Source organism: Octopus bimaculoides, chromosome 12, assembly GCF_046866305.1.
Source record: "Octopus bimaculoides isolate indiv1 chromosome 12, ASM4686630v1, whole genome shotgun sequence".
NCBI classification, from domain to species: Eukaryota; Metazoa; Mollusca; class Cephalopoda; order Octopoda; family Octopodidae; genus Octopus; species Octopus bimaculoides.
Genome location: NC_142939.1, coordinates 68,688,075 through 68,705,569, shown reverse-complemented (window position 1 = coordinate 68,705,569; position 17,495 = coordinate 68,688,075). Strand labels below are relative to the sequence as shown.

The window sequence follows — 17,495 nt, the reverse complement described above, 5'->3', positions numbered from 1 at the left end:
AATGAAGCTGTACAGGATATCTTCCGCCAGCGTAATTTCGCATACGTGAGTGATTGTTAGGGAAAACAGTTAAAGTAGCAAAATATGAAAGAAATGCTGAACTGTCGTTGGCAGAACAGACCTCTACATACGAAATTAAGAAATAGGAGTTATGCTCGCCTGCAGATGTTGTAGAATTTTGATAAATTGAACAAAATATTGTACTTAATTTAAATGCTGTTATATGAACTGATGACACACATTTTCGTAGCAAATTTAAGATGTATTATCCTATTAAAAATATACTCAACTTTAAATTGTATTTTAAATATAATTACTTAACCCGTTGCTCTTTCTCAGTTACAACTATTGAATGGCTACACACACGTCTCTGCGTACAATTATAACGTGTAGTGCATTTGTGTGTGTGTGTGTGTGTGTTAATCTATTTTAATACACTACTGGATCTTCAGAAATAAACGATTTCTTTGCTTACGATAACGAGTATCATTTCTTCCGTGTACATGAATGTGTGTTTGTGTGATTTTCCCATACAATTAATTACATACATATAATTAATTTCGCTACGTACATCATACGTATTTTTCAATTGTAAATAACGTGATGCATTTTTATTACTTCTAAAAGAAACAGTTTACAAAAGCTGTTTCACTTAAAATTATGAACATATGTGTGTGTGTGCGCGCGTGTGTGCATATGTTTGTATTTGTCGATGTGTGTTTGTGTATGCGTGTTTGCTTGTGTGTTTATGTGTGCGCATGTATATGTATGTTTGTGTGTATTTGTCGTGTGTGTGTGTGTGTGCTTTTGGGTGAGTGTGTTTATTTGCGTAAATATGAACAGGAAATAAATAATTTTGGTGGTTTTCCTGTCCTCAGATTATTTATTCACAGCTGTGTAAGAGTTTATTGCTGCAAATTCCAGTGGCGTCAACAATATACAGATATTTCAGTTTGTTATATTTGTAACCTGGGGAATTGCAAAGAACTGTACCATGTGAAATCAATTATACCAATGACGCAATGAATAATAAATATTTTTTGTGGTTTATATATGACGTCGGTCAAAATTCCAGTTCAGATCGGGATAAACCCATATTGTTCTTATTAATTCTATATACATCAGACATACACATAGTCATTGCCACACATATGCATACATAAATTGACGTTCACAAGCATCAGACTTTTATTTTAGGTGATGTGTATATTTGTTTGTTTAGAACATGCAGTCTGTAGCTAATAGATTGTAGTAGCGGACATCATTTCAGTTTTTGGTCATATATATTGCCTGGCAGAGCGTTTCTTTACTACTAAACACATCAATGCATAAAGATCTTTCCTGAACGAGGGGTTTAAGAATGCATATATTACAGGATTAGCTACATTATAACAAAAATATGCGTAGAAGATAATTGGTGTAAATTTGATTATATGGATTGCCATTAACCAGGATGGCAAGAAAGCAAAAATGAAAACTAAGTTCACCACAAACAGCATAACAGCAAGTTTAAAATTAGCGAAACGATTCTTGTCTTTCATTGTAATTTGCCGCTTTAAAGTGTTTGCTTTGGCACCTTTCTTTAAAATAATTTCTGTTTCATGGTTCGAAGCGTTGGCAGCAGTCTTTTCTGTTGTATCCGTATCAGCTGCAGCATTCGTAGGCGAGTTTTTGAAGACGGTTAATTCAGTTACTTCATTGTCCACTACGGTGTTCACTGTTTGTGACATGCCGCCGTTGCTGCTGAGGATCTGCTGCTGTTTTAGATGAGATTTCCAACGTTTTGCTCTGCGCCAAAACACACAATGATATATCATGCCGTAGAGTACTAAAGTACTGAGAAAAGACAACAGAAAAAGTGACGCATATACTTTTTGATATATATTTACAAAGTCTTTAGAGAAAAGGTGGAAGGAAATTTTGCAGAAATATCTCGTACAAGACTGTTCTGAATGTTCTTCATTGTCTAATGAATTCAAATAATTATTGGTGAAATTATCGTTAAATACTTGTTCGTCGAATCTCATAAAGTCAGTTATATTCAATGCACCGTCTTTGGAAATATTAAAACTCTGAAATACCTCGATTTCCGATGAATTTGAACAGGGAACAGGCCTTGGCCTATGCATCAAAGAGGTCATTACACCCAGGGAAGATGCAAATAACAACATTGTTAATATAGTGAATATTGTACTTTTAGGTTTCATTAAATGCAAAAAAGGATGGCATACTGACAAATATCGCTCGACTGCAATAGCAACCATGATAAATGCAGAGAAAGGTACATTAGATGTAATTAGGAAAAAATACACTTTGCACAAGATTTCGGAGTTTGTTTCAAACCGCATATGGATCATGTATATCGCCAGGGGAACAACTATGGAACATGTAAGAAAATCCGTGAATGCTAATGTAATAATAAATATGGTATGTGGCAATTTCTCTTTTTTTCTGGCAAATACACAAATTGCGAGACCATTACCCAACACACCAACAATAACAAAAAATCCAAGCATATATTCCACACTGTACTCTGCTTCTTTTTCGGGTACAGTTGTATTATTCATCGTGTCCGCCATGCTGTGAATAGGATGCAAAACTGCAAAGAGAAAAGTAAAATGAAAATAAGAAAAATGACAATGACGTGAAATGTAACAGCAAAAAAAATTAAGTTCGGTTACACTGTGCTGTACACACACACAAATATATAAACACAGACGCACATACATATATATGCATCTATATATACACACACATATATATATATACTCATATATAAACACACACACACATATATATACTCATATATAAACACACACACACATATATATATATATATATATATATATATATATAAATATAGATAATAAAACGAATGGTTTACACGTGGTAGCTTACTGGTGAAGCACGGTCACATTCGCAGTGATAATTATGTATATGCCGAACGGAAGATGGCATATACGAGAATTTATTATTAATCATGACGAATGTTTCGACGCATCTAGCATCGGTTCTTCATGGTTAGGACACTAAAAAAACTTGTTCAGGATCGTCCGGCGGTGCAGATGTATCTCGTCGGATGATAAATAAATGCAACTCGTTAAAATAATTGTTCCACAATGTACTTCCTGTTTTATAGAAAGAAAAGCAGCAATACGAAGAAAATATCTTCATTCATATAGAATATCAAAAATAAAATCTCAGATGGCAGAAAGAGAAACGAACACGCAATCCAGGGAGAGAAGTATGAAAAATAACCGTTAGTAAATATGGATGTATAAACGCCTTCGAGCAAGCTGCAAACCTCGCGAATGCATATGATTGATTGTATGAACGAGTGAACTCGTACTATGATTGTACACGCTCAGGCACACACAGACACACATATATAGATGTACATACATATAATCGAAAGCACATGATTTTTGGTTTTTATTACATTATATATACTGGTGATCGTAGGAAGATTCATTATGTTTTCATTTCGTTTAAGAAACGAACAGAAGAGAACGGATGATATACTTCAAACCAGCCAGGGTTTTGTAAGCTCTTAAAAGAATTGTTACAATTTCCCCTCACACAATTCGATTTATCCATCAAATTATGGGAAAATGTTACATGAAACTGTATGTCAAACAGGCAAATCATAAATATCTATTTTCTTAAAAGATAATCTTTAAACTTACTTTCACTTTAAAGAAATTCAAAAACTCTAATAATTGTTATCCTCTCAAACAATGCCATTTATAATTTCACTACCTTCACTATCAAAAAAATGCTTAAATAATTCGCTTTCCTCTGCATTCAGTGTGAGCATAAATGTATTTGATATTCCAGTATTTTTGTTGTCAAATACCTGTACAGATAGAAAGAGATCGGTGCATTCTACCAGTAAGCAATACTTTCTTCTGTATTATCTAGCCCATCATTACATTCAAGCATATTTGGGGATAGAATAGTAAGTTTCATCGCTCTATATATATCTTTCTTCTTAACTTGATTTATTCTATATGATCTTGCGCATTTGAGAAAGAAACCATTTAGGCATCAATTGATGATGGCCGTATGCAAGTAAAATTATTCCAGCATGAATTGAAGATGTCCGTCGTTTAAGTGTTAACGTTCTTAAGTAAACGCAGAGAAATTATGGCTCTGGGGCATATTCTTGTTATGAAAATGTACGACAAAATAGTGTGTATATATATATATATATATATATATATATAAGCATACGGTTTGTTATGAGCATATATAGAACACGTATCCTATAGAAACTCAACAAACAAGATATATTTATATGTACGCATTTGCGGCATAGTAATATTGAATGAATAAATACTTGAGAATATAAAATTTTGCAGAAGTTAAATGAGGTTGAACCCTCACCGAAATTTGTACTCTTGTAAGTTATAAACACTTAGAAAATTATACATCTGCACACATACGCGGGCGCATACACATACAAACACACAGACTCACAAACACACACACACATATATATATACATACCGTCTGCTTCTATACGACCTTCTAGATGTATGTCGCATGTATGTATACGTGTATTTATACGTAAGCACGTCCTTACATTCAAACGACACACAAACAGGTGTGTATGTTTACTCGTATAATATAATCAATTATAGGGCGGCTTATAACCAAGTCTCTAATATAAACACTGGCCAAACGTTAGCAGCTTGCCTTCATCCTAATGTGACAGCTTTGTAAATGAATCTCAATACATGTATTCGCTGCACGGTTTTCTTTTACATTGTTTTACTTTATATCTTTTACAAAACCTCAAAACATGCCGTCCTTAAATATTGATAAGTATATTTCGACAACAAAGAATTCATACACAGATGGCATTCTCAGTATAATGTAAATTACATCTTATGAATAAACATAGAAATAATATATATATATATATATATATATATATATACAATACAAATTACATGGAGTGAGCGAACACAGAAAATCAATTTATTTACATAATAGTTGTCAATTTCAACCATCAATGAGCACCAATTAACAAATTCCAGAAAATTAATCGATATGGCGCTAAACCGGTGTACAATTGGATGAAGTGCCTCCATATTTAAAGGCCATCCTCTTTCAATTCGAAATCTCATATATATATATATATATATATATATATATATATATATATATATGCATATTTATTTACAGTTGAAAAAGTCTCAATGACTGAAACCGGTACTGATATGTTTATAAAATTATTTAAGCATTTTCCACCTTGAATTTTTTTCCATATATATATTTATTCTCTGTTTATTTCTTCGTGTTCATTTCCATTGAAGAGCATAGGTTGGAAACGACAAAAAAACTTTCTCACCTTCCCGAGCGTCAAACTGATGCACCTGCTTGCTGTTTACACATCTGTCTCCGTCTTTTGCTTTCTATAAATCTATATATTTGTGTGTGTCTGTGTGTGTAGAAAACCATAAATCCGGAGACGATGCACACTCTAAGATGTAGAGCGGTCAATATTATAATGGCAGAGGCAGGTTTATGGGGTTATCCTGGGTTTCCACTCTATAAGGGGTTTGCCTTTACGGCGTATCCTCATACCCCAAACGTGCTGGCCTAAGTCCTCTTTAAAATACAGAGCAGAAAAGCGTCGCTGGGAAGGTAACCAAAAAATCCCCAAATCACGAAGGTAAACGATTGTCTCCTTTCGACCTTGGCTATCGGCGTCTTGCTGTGCCGTCCCCTTGCGAATTCCGAAAAGCTAGCAGGAATCTTCTAAAATGCAATCATGGTCCGAAAATCTTCGTCCTGGCGTTAAGGATGCTCCCTTGTTCGAACGAGTATTTTAGGATCCTGGCGAGTATTTTAGGATCGGTGTTGCTGGTGCTGGCGATGGTGGAGGTGGTGGTGGCGTTGGCGTCGCTACTGCCGTTATGGCGAAGGCGCTGCTGACGTTTACAATGTTGCTGCTGATATTGTTTGGCACCAAAATGAAACACACCCCTGAATTAGCACCAAAATGAAACATACCTCTTCGGTTCAAAAAGAAAGAGTATGAGCAATATTATTCACAATAAAAGACTGAATTTTCAGTTTTAGTTAAAATGATTAAATTTAAACTTAAAACATTGCTTGCAGAAAATATCATCAAGAACATACATGTGCAAGCAAACAATGACATATACACACTCGCGCACACACACATATATACATACATAAAAGATATACACACTCACACAAACACATACGTTTTGATAGCTATTCACTCCGTTAGTTACGTAAACATATGGATAGATAGGCGTTTCTAATAAATGCGTGACGCCAGATCAGAAGAATTGTATATGGTATTTAATAAATTTGTAGACGAGTAAATAAAATGAAAATATATGAAGCAAAATGACAATCAGCGGCAGACTGAAAAACGTCGATGTATAAAAGGTGAAAATAAACGAAAAGAATTGGAAAATATTTTGAAATACGTCAACGGAAGAAATGGAAATTATCTAACGCTGAAGAGGATGTTTTTTTTATTATCAAAGGGGAAGTAGGGGAATAATACTCCTCTGTAGACAACAGATTTCGCATGTAAATGCATGTGGAATATTCGATATTCCATTTTTTTTTTTGTATTTTCCACTCTTATTGCATTTTCTTTTATATTCGATATCGGTTCAAACTTTTAATATTTCTCTCTTACTTTCATCGGTGCATTTATTTTCAGTGTGTAGTAATTCTATTGTTCTTTTTGTTGCTTTATATTTCTACAATTGTCGGGGTCAATTTTTCCCTCATATCCTAATTTAGCTAGTGTTTGATTTTCTCCTGTCATAATTTAATTTAATTCTACGCATTGAGTATGGGCCCATTATATGTGTATATACTGTAACTGTAGTAACATATGAAATATACATAATCAGCATATATATATATATATATATATATATATATATATATATATACACACACACACACAAATACAGTGTTCGATGGGAAAATTACTACCATTTAATATTCTAAATTTCGCGCAAACGCATTGTTCGTTTCAAACTTTGTTGCCTGCGCTGTATAGTAGGGTTAGTTGGGCACCGTCTGTGAAAGAAACAGCACCTTAACGCATATTGCCTCTGCCAAAAATGTGGAAGTGACATGCTGTACCGCTTGGCATTCACGCTGAAAGCTCCAATATGAAGATTTCAGAGTGTTTGTGTGTTAATCTGAGGAAAGTATAGAGGATTCGGAAAGAGTAGAATGAGTCTAATGGTTATTATGAACGCACGGTAGCTCAGACTCAACATGGTGGCCTACATCAAGTCCCTAGATGAGATAGTGCTGTCCTGGATCAAGATGGTGACTACTGGAAGGCCCTATGTCTGGCAACTGGTTTCTGCATCATGCCACACAAGCAGATGAACCGAATCATGGCTGTCAGACAATTTCTGCGTCCACATCACCCCTAAAATCTGGCCACCCACCTCCCCAGACTGCAACCCCCTTTGGTTGCTAAATATGGGACACAGTTGAGCGAGAGACCAACAGAACCCCTAGTAACGGCACAGAGGAACTGAAGGCAACGATTTTCTAAAAGCAGCAGATGTATATATATATGTGTGTATATATGTATGTATATATATATATATGTGCATATATATAATTTTGGGGGGGAATGGAAAGATACCAATAATATCCTTGAAACAGGTGTCGGAAGTAAAAGAATATGAATGACACCTGCGTTTAACCCCATTTATTTATTTATATATATAAAAAATATTTCGCGTAAACCCGAAGTTTCTATTTTTAAAACAAAGGAGTTACGCCCTTTTTACTTGTGTGATTGTTTGCTACCCAGGTATCTATTTATTTTTCCGTGTTAATTGTAAACAGACACACACACACACACACATACACACACACACACACACACACACACACCCATATATATATATATATATATATGGGTGTGTGTGTGTGTGTCTAATGACGCTTTATATTCTGCTCGTTGATAAACTTGGGGACATCGGGGAACCTGTTTAGTTACTTTAACAAATATTTGTTTTGTGAATTTTGCTGACAGGAATTTTTTGTGATGATGATTAATTTGTAAATGGATTCAGGTACTATAAAATTTAATCCTCAGTTTCTATTTATATTTTGTTTGACAGATTACGCACAATGTATAATATCGAGTAACGACAGACAGAAACATATTATTCCCAGTGAATATAACAATCCATAAGTCTGCATGACAGACAACTTCCAAAGATCTAAACAACTTACACATATTACTTTAAAAACGTATGACTTGTGCGACCGATCGATCAAATGCAGCCGACGTCCAATAAATATTTCAACAATTCTTACCGACCTATGAATCGACAATTCGTGATTTCCTATAATTATTTTAATGAGATACAATTTTTAAGTGATTCACGGGGGAAAAGTCCGTCTACAGCCGATTTTTCCTGGACTACAAATAATGAAACTACCAACCGTTAAAAGTTTCCGATAAAACCAGCTGTTAATTCAGCAATAGTGGGAATATTATCAAAGAAATTTATACATAGTGTAAGGTAATCAACAAAACCATCAGTAACTTTTCATATTCTGATACACACAGTTTTGTGTGAAGCACTGACTGCACCCAAATGTAATCGATTTTATCTAAAGTGTCGTTATTGAAATAAAATCAATTTCAGCCGATTAAAAACTAAATTCCAACTGAAATCATTTTTGTAAGAAATATCAATTTAGAACAATATTCGATGTGTGACATAAATCGATATATTCTGAGAAATTTATTTAGTATTAGAATTCCAACACTTTGTGCACCACATTATATGTAATGACAAATCATTCTCAAGCACTGCAATGGAACTAATAATTTCTCCTTCCCCGCCAAATTATATTCTTATTATAAGCAGATATATTAGAGGGAATCACTCTACATCGACTGATGGATTGGTATATGTACGTGAGTGTGTGTAAGCGCACGCGCGCCTGCCTATATGTATACATGGGCGTTATGTAATAGCGTTCTATATTTAAGCGATGAGGAATTATGTACGTTACTTACATTATCTATAGTTGACGGATATTTGTCCTCGTCGTGTTTGTTGTTAACACAACGTTTCGGAAGATGGGCATATGGAGTAGTGGTTAAGAGCGCGGGCTAGTAACCCCAATATTCCGAGTTCGATTCCACGCAGTGACCTGAATAGTAATAATAATAACAACATAGAGAAATACTTTAGGAATGAGAACCCAGGTTCGAAATTTCCCCAAGACACCTGATGAAGGCTAGATATGCTATAATCTATAAATATATAAATAATTATTTTATTCATAAATTTCATTTAATATATTTTCCTGTGCATTCATATAATTCCATCCTCTCTATATTTGTGTGTATGGACGTATAAATATATATATATATATGTGTGTGTGTGTGTGTGTGTGGTGCGCGCGCATCTATTTTTCTGTCTCTACATGTATGACGACGACAAATTTTCTGCCCGGGACAGTGTCGGCTGATGTCAATTTCAGAGCATGACTAGTTGATCTTTTCTACGTTTTTTATGTCTCTTCGAAGATATTTTTCGGATTTATTTTTCTGTTTACGTCTTTTGGGATTCGTTTACGTAATAAACGACTGTGATATGCAGTCTGGCAGGCTTGAGACAGAAAAGGGCACCTTGGAAACAAGAGTTAAATTAATTAAAATAATAGCGCAATTATTATTTTGATATGTAAATGAACGCCCTCATCGGTCAATATATGATATTTTTACAATAAATTTCCAATCTGATGCAACTTTAATTGACATTTTTTCTTCAATAATCTTAATAGTGATTTGTTAATAACTATAATGCAATTTATATGACTGAAAAAAAAAACAGTGAAATAATAGCAATGATGTAGGATATGTATTTTAAAATTAATTATTTTAAAACGTTAATCACTTGGCAAACAAATATAAAATGACCCTGGGGTTATTTGGAATGAATCGAATGTGATGTTTCAGAAACTTGCGTGTCTTCTGCTATGAGAGGTTAATTTTGTGTAGGAAACTTCAGAGTTAATTTAAATTTCAATAAGTTTGAAGTTTCTAAGAGAAACTGTGAAATAATAATATGACGTCTGTTATCCAAGACAACTGACAAATTCAACGGCCATTTCAAAACGAAAACAGAAAGCTAACTACTGAGTCGTCAAAATGAAGTGCAACCGTGGCAGAGAGCGACTGTTTCAGGTTTGACTACCACAGCAATATCTAGAAAAAAGTTAAGAATCAAAATAATCAATGCGCGTCTTTGTGTGTGTATATATTTGTAAATGTGAGTGTATGTGTGTGTGTGTGTGTCTGCATGAGTGCGTGTCTGCGTGCGCGTGTTTGTTTGCGTGTATGTTTCCCTGTTTGTTTGTTTGTTTGTTTGTTCGACGGTGTGTATATTTCTGTATGTTTACTGTTTGCAGAACAGACTCGAAATTTGTCCAAGACAGAAGGGTGAGGTCGCTAAATAGGTAAATTTGGCTCTATATAGGGAGGGAAATATAAACGCCATCTAACTATCAAAGATTGCGTACCACAAATATGAAACATGGGATCAATAGGTACAATGAGTTGCGTGATGTAACGATCTTTATAACACACATTACAAAGCTTTAATGAAACCTACCACCTCTACAACACTCACTTAATATCCAATGCATGAGAGAACAATTAAAAGCCCAACAAAACACAAAGCCAAAACTAACAACAGAAACAAAAACATTTAGTACGAGGCAACACCAAACTGCCGAGTAATCACACCTTTCGCCAAATGCTTTTGTGACTTGACAAAAGGGTTTCCTAATTCTAAAAGTATGTATACACAAACATACGCGCATTGTGTGTATATGTTTGTATATATGTAATCATTCATCATTACATCTCAACAAAATATACTTAAACCGTCACGTAAATTTATTTAACCTTAGATTCCATCTCCTAGAATATTGCTTAGGTCCTAGTAATAAACAAATTAATGTTCTTTTGCAACAACACAATATCCTATATTCTACATTTAACCAGAACATATATTCACACAGATACATAAAATCGGATAGAAATTCACCGACACCACACAAAATGTTTTCTAAGGTAAATGCAAAAAGTTAACGAAAATAACAATTTAAAATTCCTAGTCGCTGATTTTTTCACCGGAAAACATTTGTTGATTTCACTGTTGAATGTGATCCGAATTTCTACATTAGAAACTCCGCCACAACATTCGCGATGTAGAGAAAAAAAACCTGTAGTAAAATAAACGAACATATACTAAATACACAGGCGGAAAGAAAACTTAGGTCACCAATTCTTCATTAGTTATCGACCATTATCGATAATATCGCTTCCATTCTGGAGGCACAGACAAGGGACTTGCCAGGAATCGGGCCTAAACATAACAAAATGAAACGGGCTCCAGACAAAACCGTTAGTGGAGGCACGGAGGACAAACTAATAAACAGAATAAAGGCTTAGGGACACACGAAAACAACAACTAATATGGGATAATACATATACAACGTGAAGCCTTGAGGCAGCAAGACAAGACAAAATGTGTAACGCGAAGAACTGAAAACTGTCCAAAAGGACTATACACGGTAGGGGTAGAATGAGGAGGTCAGAAAATTGTGTCCAATATGGTCAATGGCAACGTGAAAAAGAATGACACAACCTTAGGTCTTCACGGATCAGTTGCTAGTGGGAGAAGGGTACCAGACAAAGACACAAATAGAGAGATAGAGAGAAAAAGTAAAGCATTTCTGAATTTTATTTTTCAAATCTAAATGAATGTACATTTTCTACTAAATAAATGACAAATCCTAAAATCATTCTCGGTTCAATTATTACTTATCGTAACTTTGTGCTGTCTATGATGAGTTTATTAACTACTGCAGTTGAGAATATTCATGAACATCTATGTCACGTATCTCACCTCACATCCATCTGAAGTTCAAATCAGATAAGCTCCAAAATAGCGAACCGACACTAACGGAAGAGGTAAATACAGAACATAATCAAATCGTCATTAACGTACGGATCTCCTGACTCTACGCCAAGTTATTGCTCAGATATTTCCCCATTCTGCCTTTTGCATGAAGCATCAGAAAGCAATAAATCCGGTGTCTCCCCACTTACACTATGTATTTCTCCGTGACTATATATGCGCTCCAGTATATAAATCGAAATACATGATGTGAACAATTTCAGATGAAAGACTGTTACTAAACACTTTGAAGACTCAGCTTCTTACAAATCCTCACAGAGTCTATCAAACATTTCTATCAATTATATGACTGCAACTTGCGAAACCTAAATGGCGTATATATTATAACACGAGCAGAGTGCATGCAGACCTGTTCTTTGTGGCCAACGAGAAAATATAACGAGAGTATTATATCCATCCATGGCCATAGGGTCTGCAATCGAGGACACAACCGAACACACATGTACAATAGGCAATTTTCATATAAACACGCAAAATACGGAGATTGTATTCTGAGGAAGTTGATGATGTTGGGGTGAAGTTAAATAGGCAATAGAGTGTAAATAATCCGAAGCGGGGGGGGACAGTCGATTAGATTGACACCAGTATGCAACTGGTACTTAATTTATCGACCTCGAAAGGATAAAAGGCAAAGTCGACCTCGCCGGAATTTGAACTCAGAACACAAAGACAAACGAAACACCGCTAAGCATTTTGCCCGGCCTGCTAACGTTTCTGCCAACTTGCCGTCTTGAGAAGAATCCAAATATTTATATAACGTATGTATGTATATGTAACCGCCTCGATAAGTATTAATAGTTAACGCTTATGCCTACTATTGTTTGTCTCTCACGCTGTAAACTCCTCTGGTGTGTAATTATGTGTTCACTTGACTGGATGATTACAGATGATTATCTGGAGTGTATATTAGCAACAATTATGACGATAGATAATATGGAGAATGGTACGTCCTCAAAATTTCCTTTCATTTTACATTTCAAGCAGCATATTTTACTGGTCAGGATGATCTACACGCCTTTCCACTGCACAGAGTATGGGCAATTGCACATTGAACCGGGCATAATTTTCTGTGCAGCTTCATTCATGGACGTTCAATAGACTCGGATCAAAGTAAACTAAATAACAGTACAAAGAACATAACAGCCCTAAAATAAAATACGTTACAAGATCTATACTTGAAAGGAAGGTTATAAAGTTCCTATTTACTACAGTACACAAAGAAGACTGCCAAAACAGTAACATGAATTCCAACCTAATTAGACAGACTACTGTCTTCGACCAGCAACGGGTGTGTAACCGAGTTCAACCACACAAGCTTACAAACAGATCGGATTTGAGATTCATAACATCACCTGAAATTATCCATGAACACTAACCAACAAACAAGCGAACTAACTAATTCCGGTTGAAGGACCCTTAATGAAGCGGCACAGGGAATTATGCATGAGCAAGTGCTTACACTCTGAAGTGGAAACACGTTTAAATCGTCCAAACCATGAAAATATGCTATTTGTTATGTAAAATGGAATGAAATAAATGTTGAGGATGCACCAGTCGCCACATTCTCTGTCATCATAATTATTGCATATGTAAACAGTATATATGTGGAGGGAGAGATGTATTTTGGATCAATTTTTTTCAGTACCATCTTATAAAATATAACATTCAAAATAATTAAATTTAGAATTGTCTTAGTTTTAAGTAAAACGGCATTATCACCGACATATTGATAGAAATGAAACCAAAGTAAAGTATTTTAATTGAAGCGTTTGAAATCAGCTTTTGGCTCTTTTCACGCTTCGGATAATTATCCTTCCCATGTTTCGTGTGTTAGAAATCTATTGCCATCCAATCAAATTTATTTGTACGATTTTCCAGAAGTCTTTCTCAAATTGAATTCCTGCAAGTTCGTTACAATGAATATTTAAGTAGCTTTTATTAAAATCCCCCAAGCTTAAACTAAAGCCACTTGAGTGATGGGAAAGAAAAGGAAAACTGTGAAAAATAAATCACAATAAAGATGTATATATTCAATTGTATTGTACATATTGCCGGGAGATGTTTTCTTACAGTGCAATTCAATACACGTTTTGTCAATGAAGATTTAATTTCCGCCACCTCATTCACAATATGATTTATTTCTGTTTTTATTAATGGGTTTGTTACACTTGTTTACATATAAGCGTTTATATAGACGACGTCGCCCATGAATTGCAATAGAACAAATTTAACGATTTAAAAAAGAAGGAAAACGATTTGCTAGATGTAGCGGATTTCTCAAATAATAAAAAAAACATGTTCTTGTTTACTTATTCTTTAATCTCTTTATAATCTCTAATTCGAAAGACCTGGAAGACACGCAATCATCGGGAAACTTGATAAAATACTTTCTGCTAGATACACACGTTGAAGCGTATTGGAAAAGAGAGGCGGAGAAACATAAGCAGCGAAAAATAGAGAAATGAGCAGACTCTACTTTTTGTCACTATTATTTTTGAATAAACATGTAGAGTTCATGTGCAGAAGTTTAAATGTCTGCAACTAAGGTGAAAACTTCGTTGCATAATTTAGACAACGAGTCTACGATGATTTCCTCTGGACTCGCTTTCAGGTTGGAGGAATCAAACTTCCACTTTCACAATACACACACGCACATATACACACGCATTCACACACAAACAGACAGATGCACATGCACACTCACAAGCAAAGATGTTCTGCATTTTTTAAAGCCAAAACAATGCATATTATCAGAAATAATACAAATAAACTCTTTGTACTTTCGTCTCGTGTTTCAAGATTTTAGAGCTATTCTATCCTTCAGGAAACCCTCGGAGATTTATTTTCTGACCCGCCTTGTCTGTTCGGTAGTGTAAGTATATGAATAGCATTGCTAATGTAGCCAATGTGCTGCGTGTATCTCGGTTCTGTTATCAATAAATGGTCGCTTTTGCAAATGATGACGGCTTCTCCCAATGTTTCCTTCTGTCTTCAACGAAAAACTGGAAATCTTCAGTGGGACATTTCCAAAAGTGGTTTATGGTGGAAGAAACATTACTTCGCAGCCGTGTTTCGAGCATAGATCTTCATCGGAAAAGGGAAACGTTCAAAGACGAAAAAGAAATAGCCATCAGCACACGTGTATGTAGATCTATCCTGCTTTAGAATATATATATATATATATATATATATATATATATATATATATATATATATATATATACGCACACACACACAGATATATTATATGCCCCTGTACATTTCTCCATCACTGTCTCTGTGAGTCATGTTTATTTAACTCCCTCAGAAATGTTTTGTGTAACTGAGTTTTGATTTAGTTTGGTCGAGTATGACCGTTTGTGAAACGAAAATTTTAGTTTAGATATATAGACGTCTTTGCATGAGAATCATTACGATAAATGCTTTATGGCATTTTGTTTTAAAAAAATACATTTTATTTATATTTTTCAAAGAATATAAATTAATGTCAAGCTGATATTTGTATGGAGTTAAGCATACTCAAATTTATGTTCTGCTTATTCGCATTTCTGCTAAGACTACTTCCTTAGATATCTGTGCATAACTCACATGCTCTACATCTACAGCGTATGGGATATATTGAACTTACGAAAGGTGTATCGACAATTTCAAATTATCTAGCTTACAAGCTAAGTATTTCGCTTATAGCCCAATATGTCAATAATCATATTAATATCAACGCTTTGTTAAGTTGCAATGAATATTACATAGATATCAGCAAGTTGTGAAATGAAGTTCACGTACCACTAGGAAAAAGAAAATTATGTACTAATGGAAAGACATTTACGGTTGTAGTGATCTTAAAGCTGATTTTATAATAATAAAATATATATATTTAAAAGTGTTTGTGTATTATTTCCTTTTAGATAGAACAAAATAATATATTTTATACCCTGCTAGTCCACATAAACACCTGTTATCAATTGAAGAAAAAAACACTAAGATTTTATTCATGCTTAATAGAATGATGCAAATCTATGTATTTCGTATGGTCTAGAACATATATCTGTAAGTCTCTTTCTTTCTCTCTCTCTCTCTCCCTCTCTTTCTCGCTATATATATATATATATATATATATATATATATATATATATATATATGTGTGTGCTATTTTGGCTGTTTGGAATTACAGGATTAGATAACAGATGTGTCGCTATGGCAATATCAAAAATGTCTGTGATATGTATAAATACAACATAAGATTTATTGCGGCTGGAATTTCAGCAGAATCTACAGGTACTGATTTATGATTCTCTCCTATAAATGAACTATATTTTTATCGAGGTCAACACTTACTGTGTTGCGTGCTGTAAGCATCTATACCGTAGAGTGTAGTTTCTTCAAATAGTGATACATCGTTTTTCGCACTTGCAACTAGTAGTAGTGGTTCTAATAATGCTCCAACATATTTCATGGCGTCAAAATCAGTAGAGCATTTTCAGTAGCTAACCCAAACATAAGGCACACATTTTAGAAGAAAAGCAATATTTCAGATGTCAGCAGTTTTTAAGGAATAACAATAATCGTTCTACTCTAGGCACAGGGTCCGAATTCTTGAGGGAGGGGCCAGTCCATTATCTCGACTCTAGTACGCAACTGGTACTTAATTTATTGACCCAGAAAGGATGAAAGGCAAAGTCGACCTCGGTGGAATTTGAACTCAGAACATAAAGAGTGGTGCATGCAAAACTGAAGGAAGTTTTAGAGTGCATGCAGTTTTATATATATATATATATATATATATATATATATATAAATAAATAAATAAATGGATATTATTATTTTTATTTCTTAAATTAGCTTCTGCCTTTCTGGTTATATATTATACAGGATACCTGTATTTATGTAGTATATTTCTCATCATTCCCTGTGGTTTATGATCGCATTCACCCCATTCCTTCAGCATCACACTCTTTTTAAGATGACATAAGAAATACGACAAGATGCATATAACCGATTAGATAAAAATATCATCTTAAACTCGTCAAGTAGAAATGGCCTGCCTGGTTTATTATAATTTTTTCTCACTTTATATTCGTGTTTCACCCTTTTTACCCATCATATTCTGAGATTTATTTTTCCTCTCTCACATAGCCGGAACAACCATATTATAAACGTATCAACAAATTTAATCTTGTCTTAAAACTTGTCAATATTTCACACTGAAGCATTAAAACATCTTCCATAAACTATGTTAGTTAAACTGAAACTTAACGATGGATTATGGCATTAAAATACATGCTGCCTTCTTACTCATGACCACAATATATTTTCATTTAGACTGTAGAATAATTAATGTTTCCCACTCATAAATTCATAAATTTATCGTTTTACATATTTAACTAAACAGACACTTTAAGACGCCAATATGAATTCCCCAACACAAAGTGGAACTGCGTTAGAAAAGAATAACGAAGC

General features: G+C 34.4%; 1 protein-coding gene across 7 annotated transcripts in view; it reads right to left on the bottom strand.

The window, feature by feature from the left end:
• LOC106881655 (uncharacterized) overlaps positions 1-17,495 on the bottom strand; it is a 261,665-nt gene that overhangs the window by 389 nt on the left and 243,781 nt on the right. For 6 of the 7 annotated variants that reach the window (XM_089361266.1, XM_089361265.1, XM_089361267.1 and 3 more), the window contains one exon: positions 1-2,599. This exon is cut by the window's left edge and continues 389 nt beyond it. In XM_089361266.1, the coding sequence (XP_089217392.1) occupies positions 1,278-2,579 (1,302 nt within the window). In that variant the 5' untranslated portion in view covers positions 2,580-2,599 and the 3' untranslated portion in view covers positions 1-1,277. Of the gene's footprint in view, positions 2,600-9,061; positions 9,193-17,495 lie in introns of those variants that run through there. The other variant, XM_089361269.1, reaches the window with a different exon arrangement.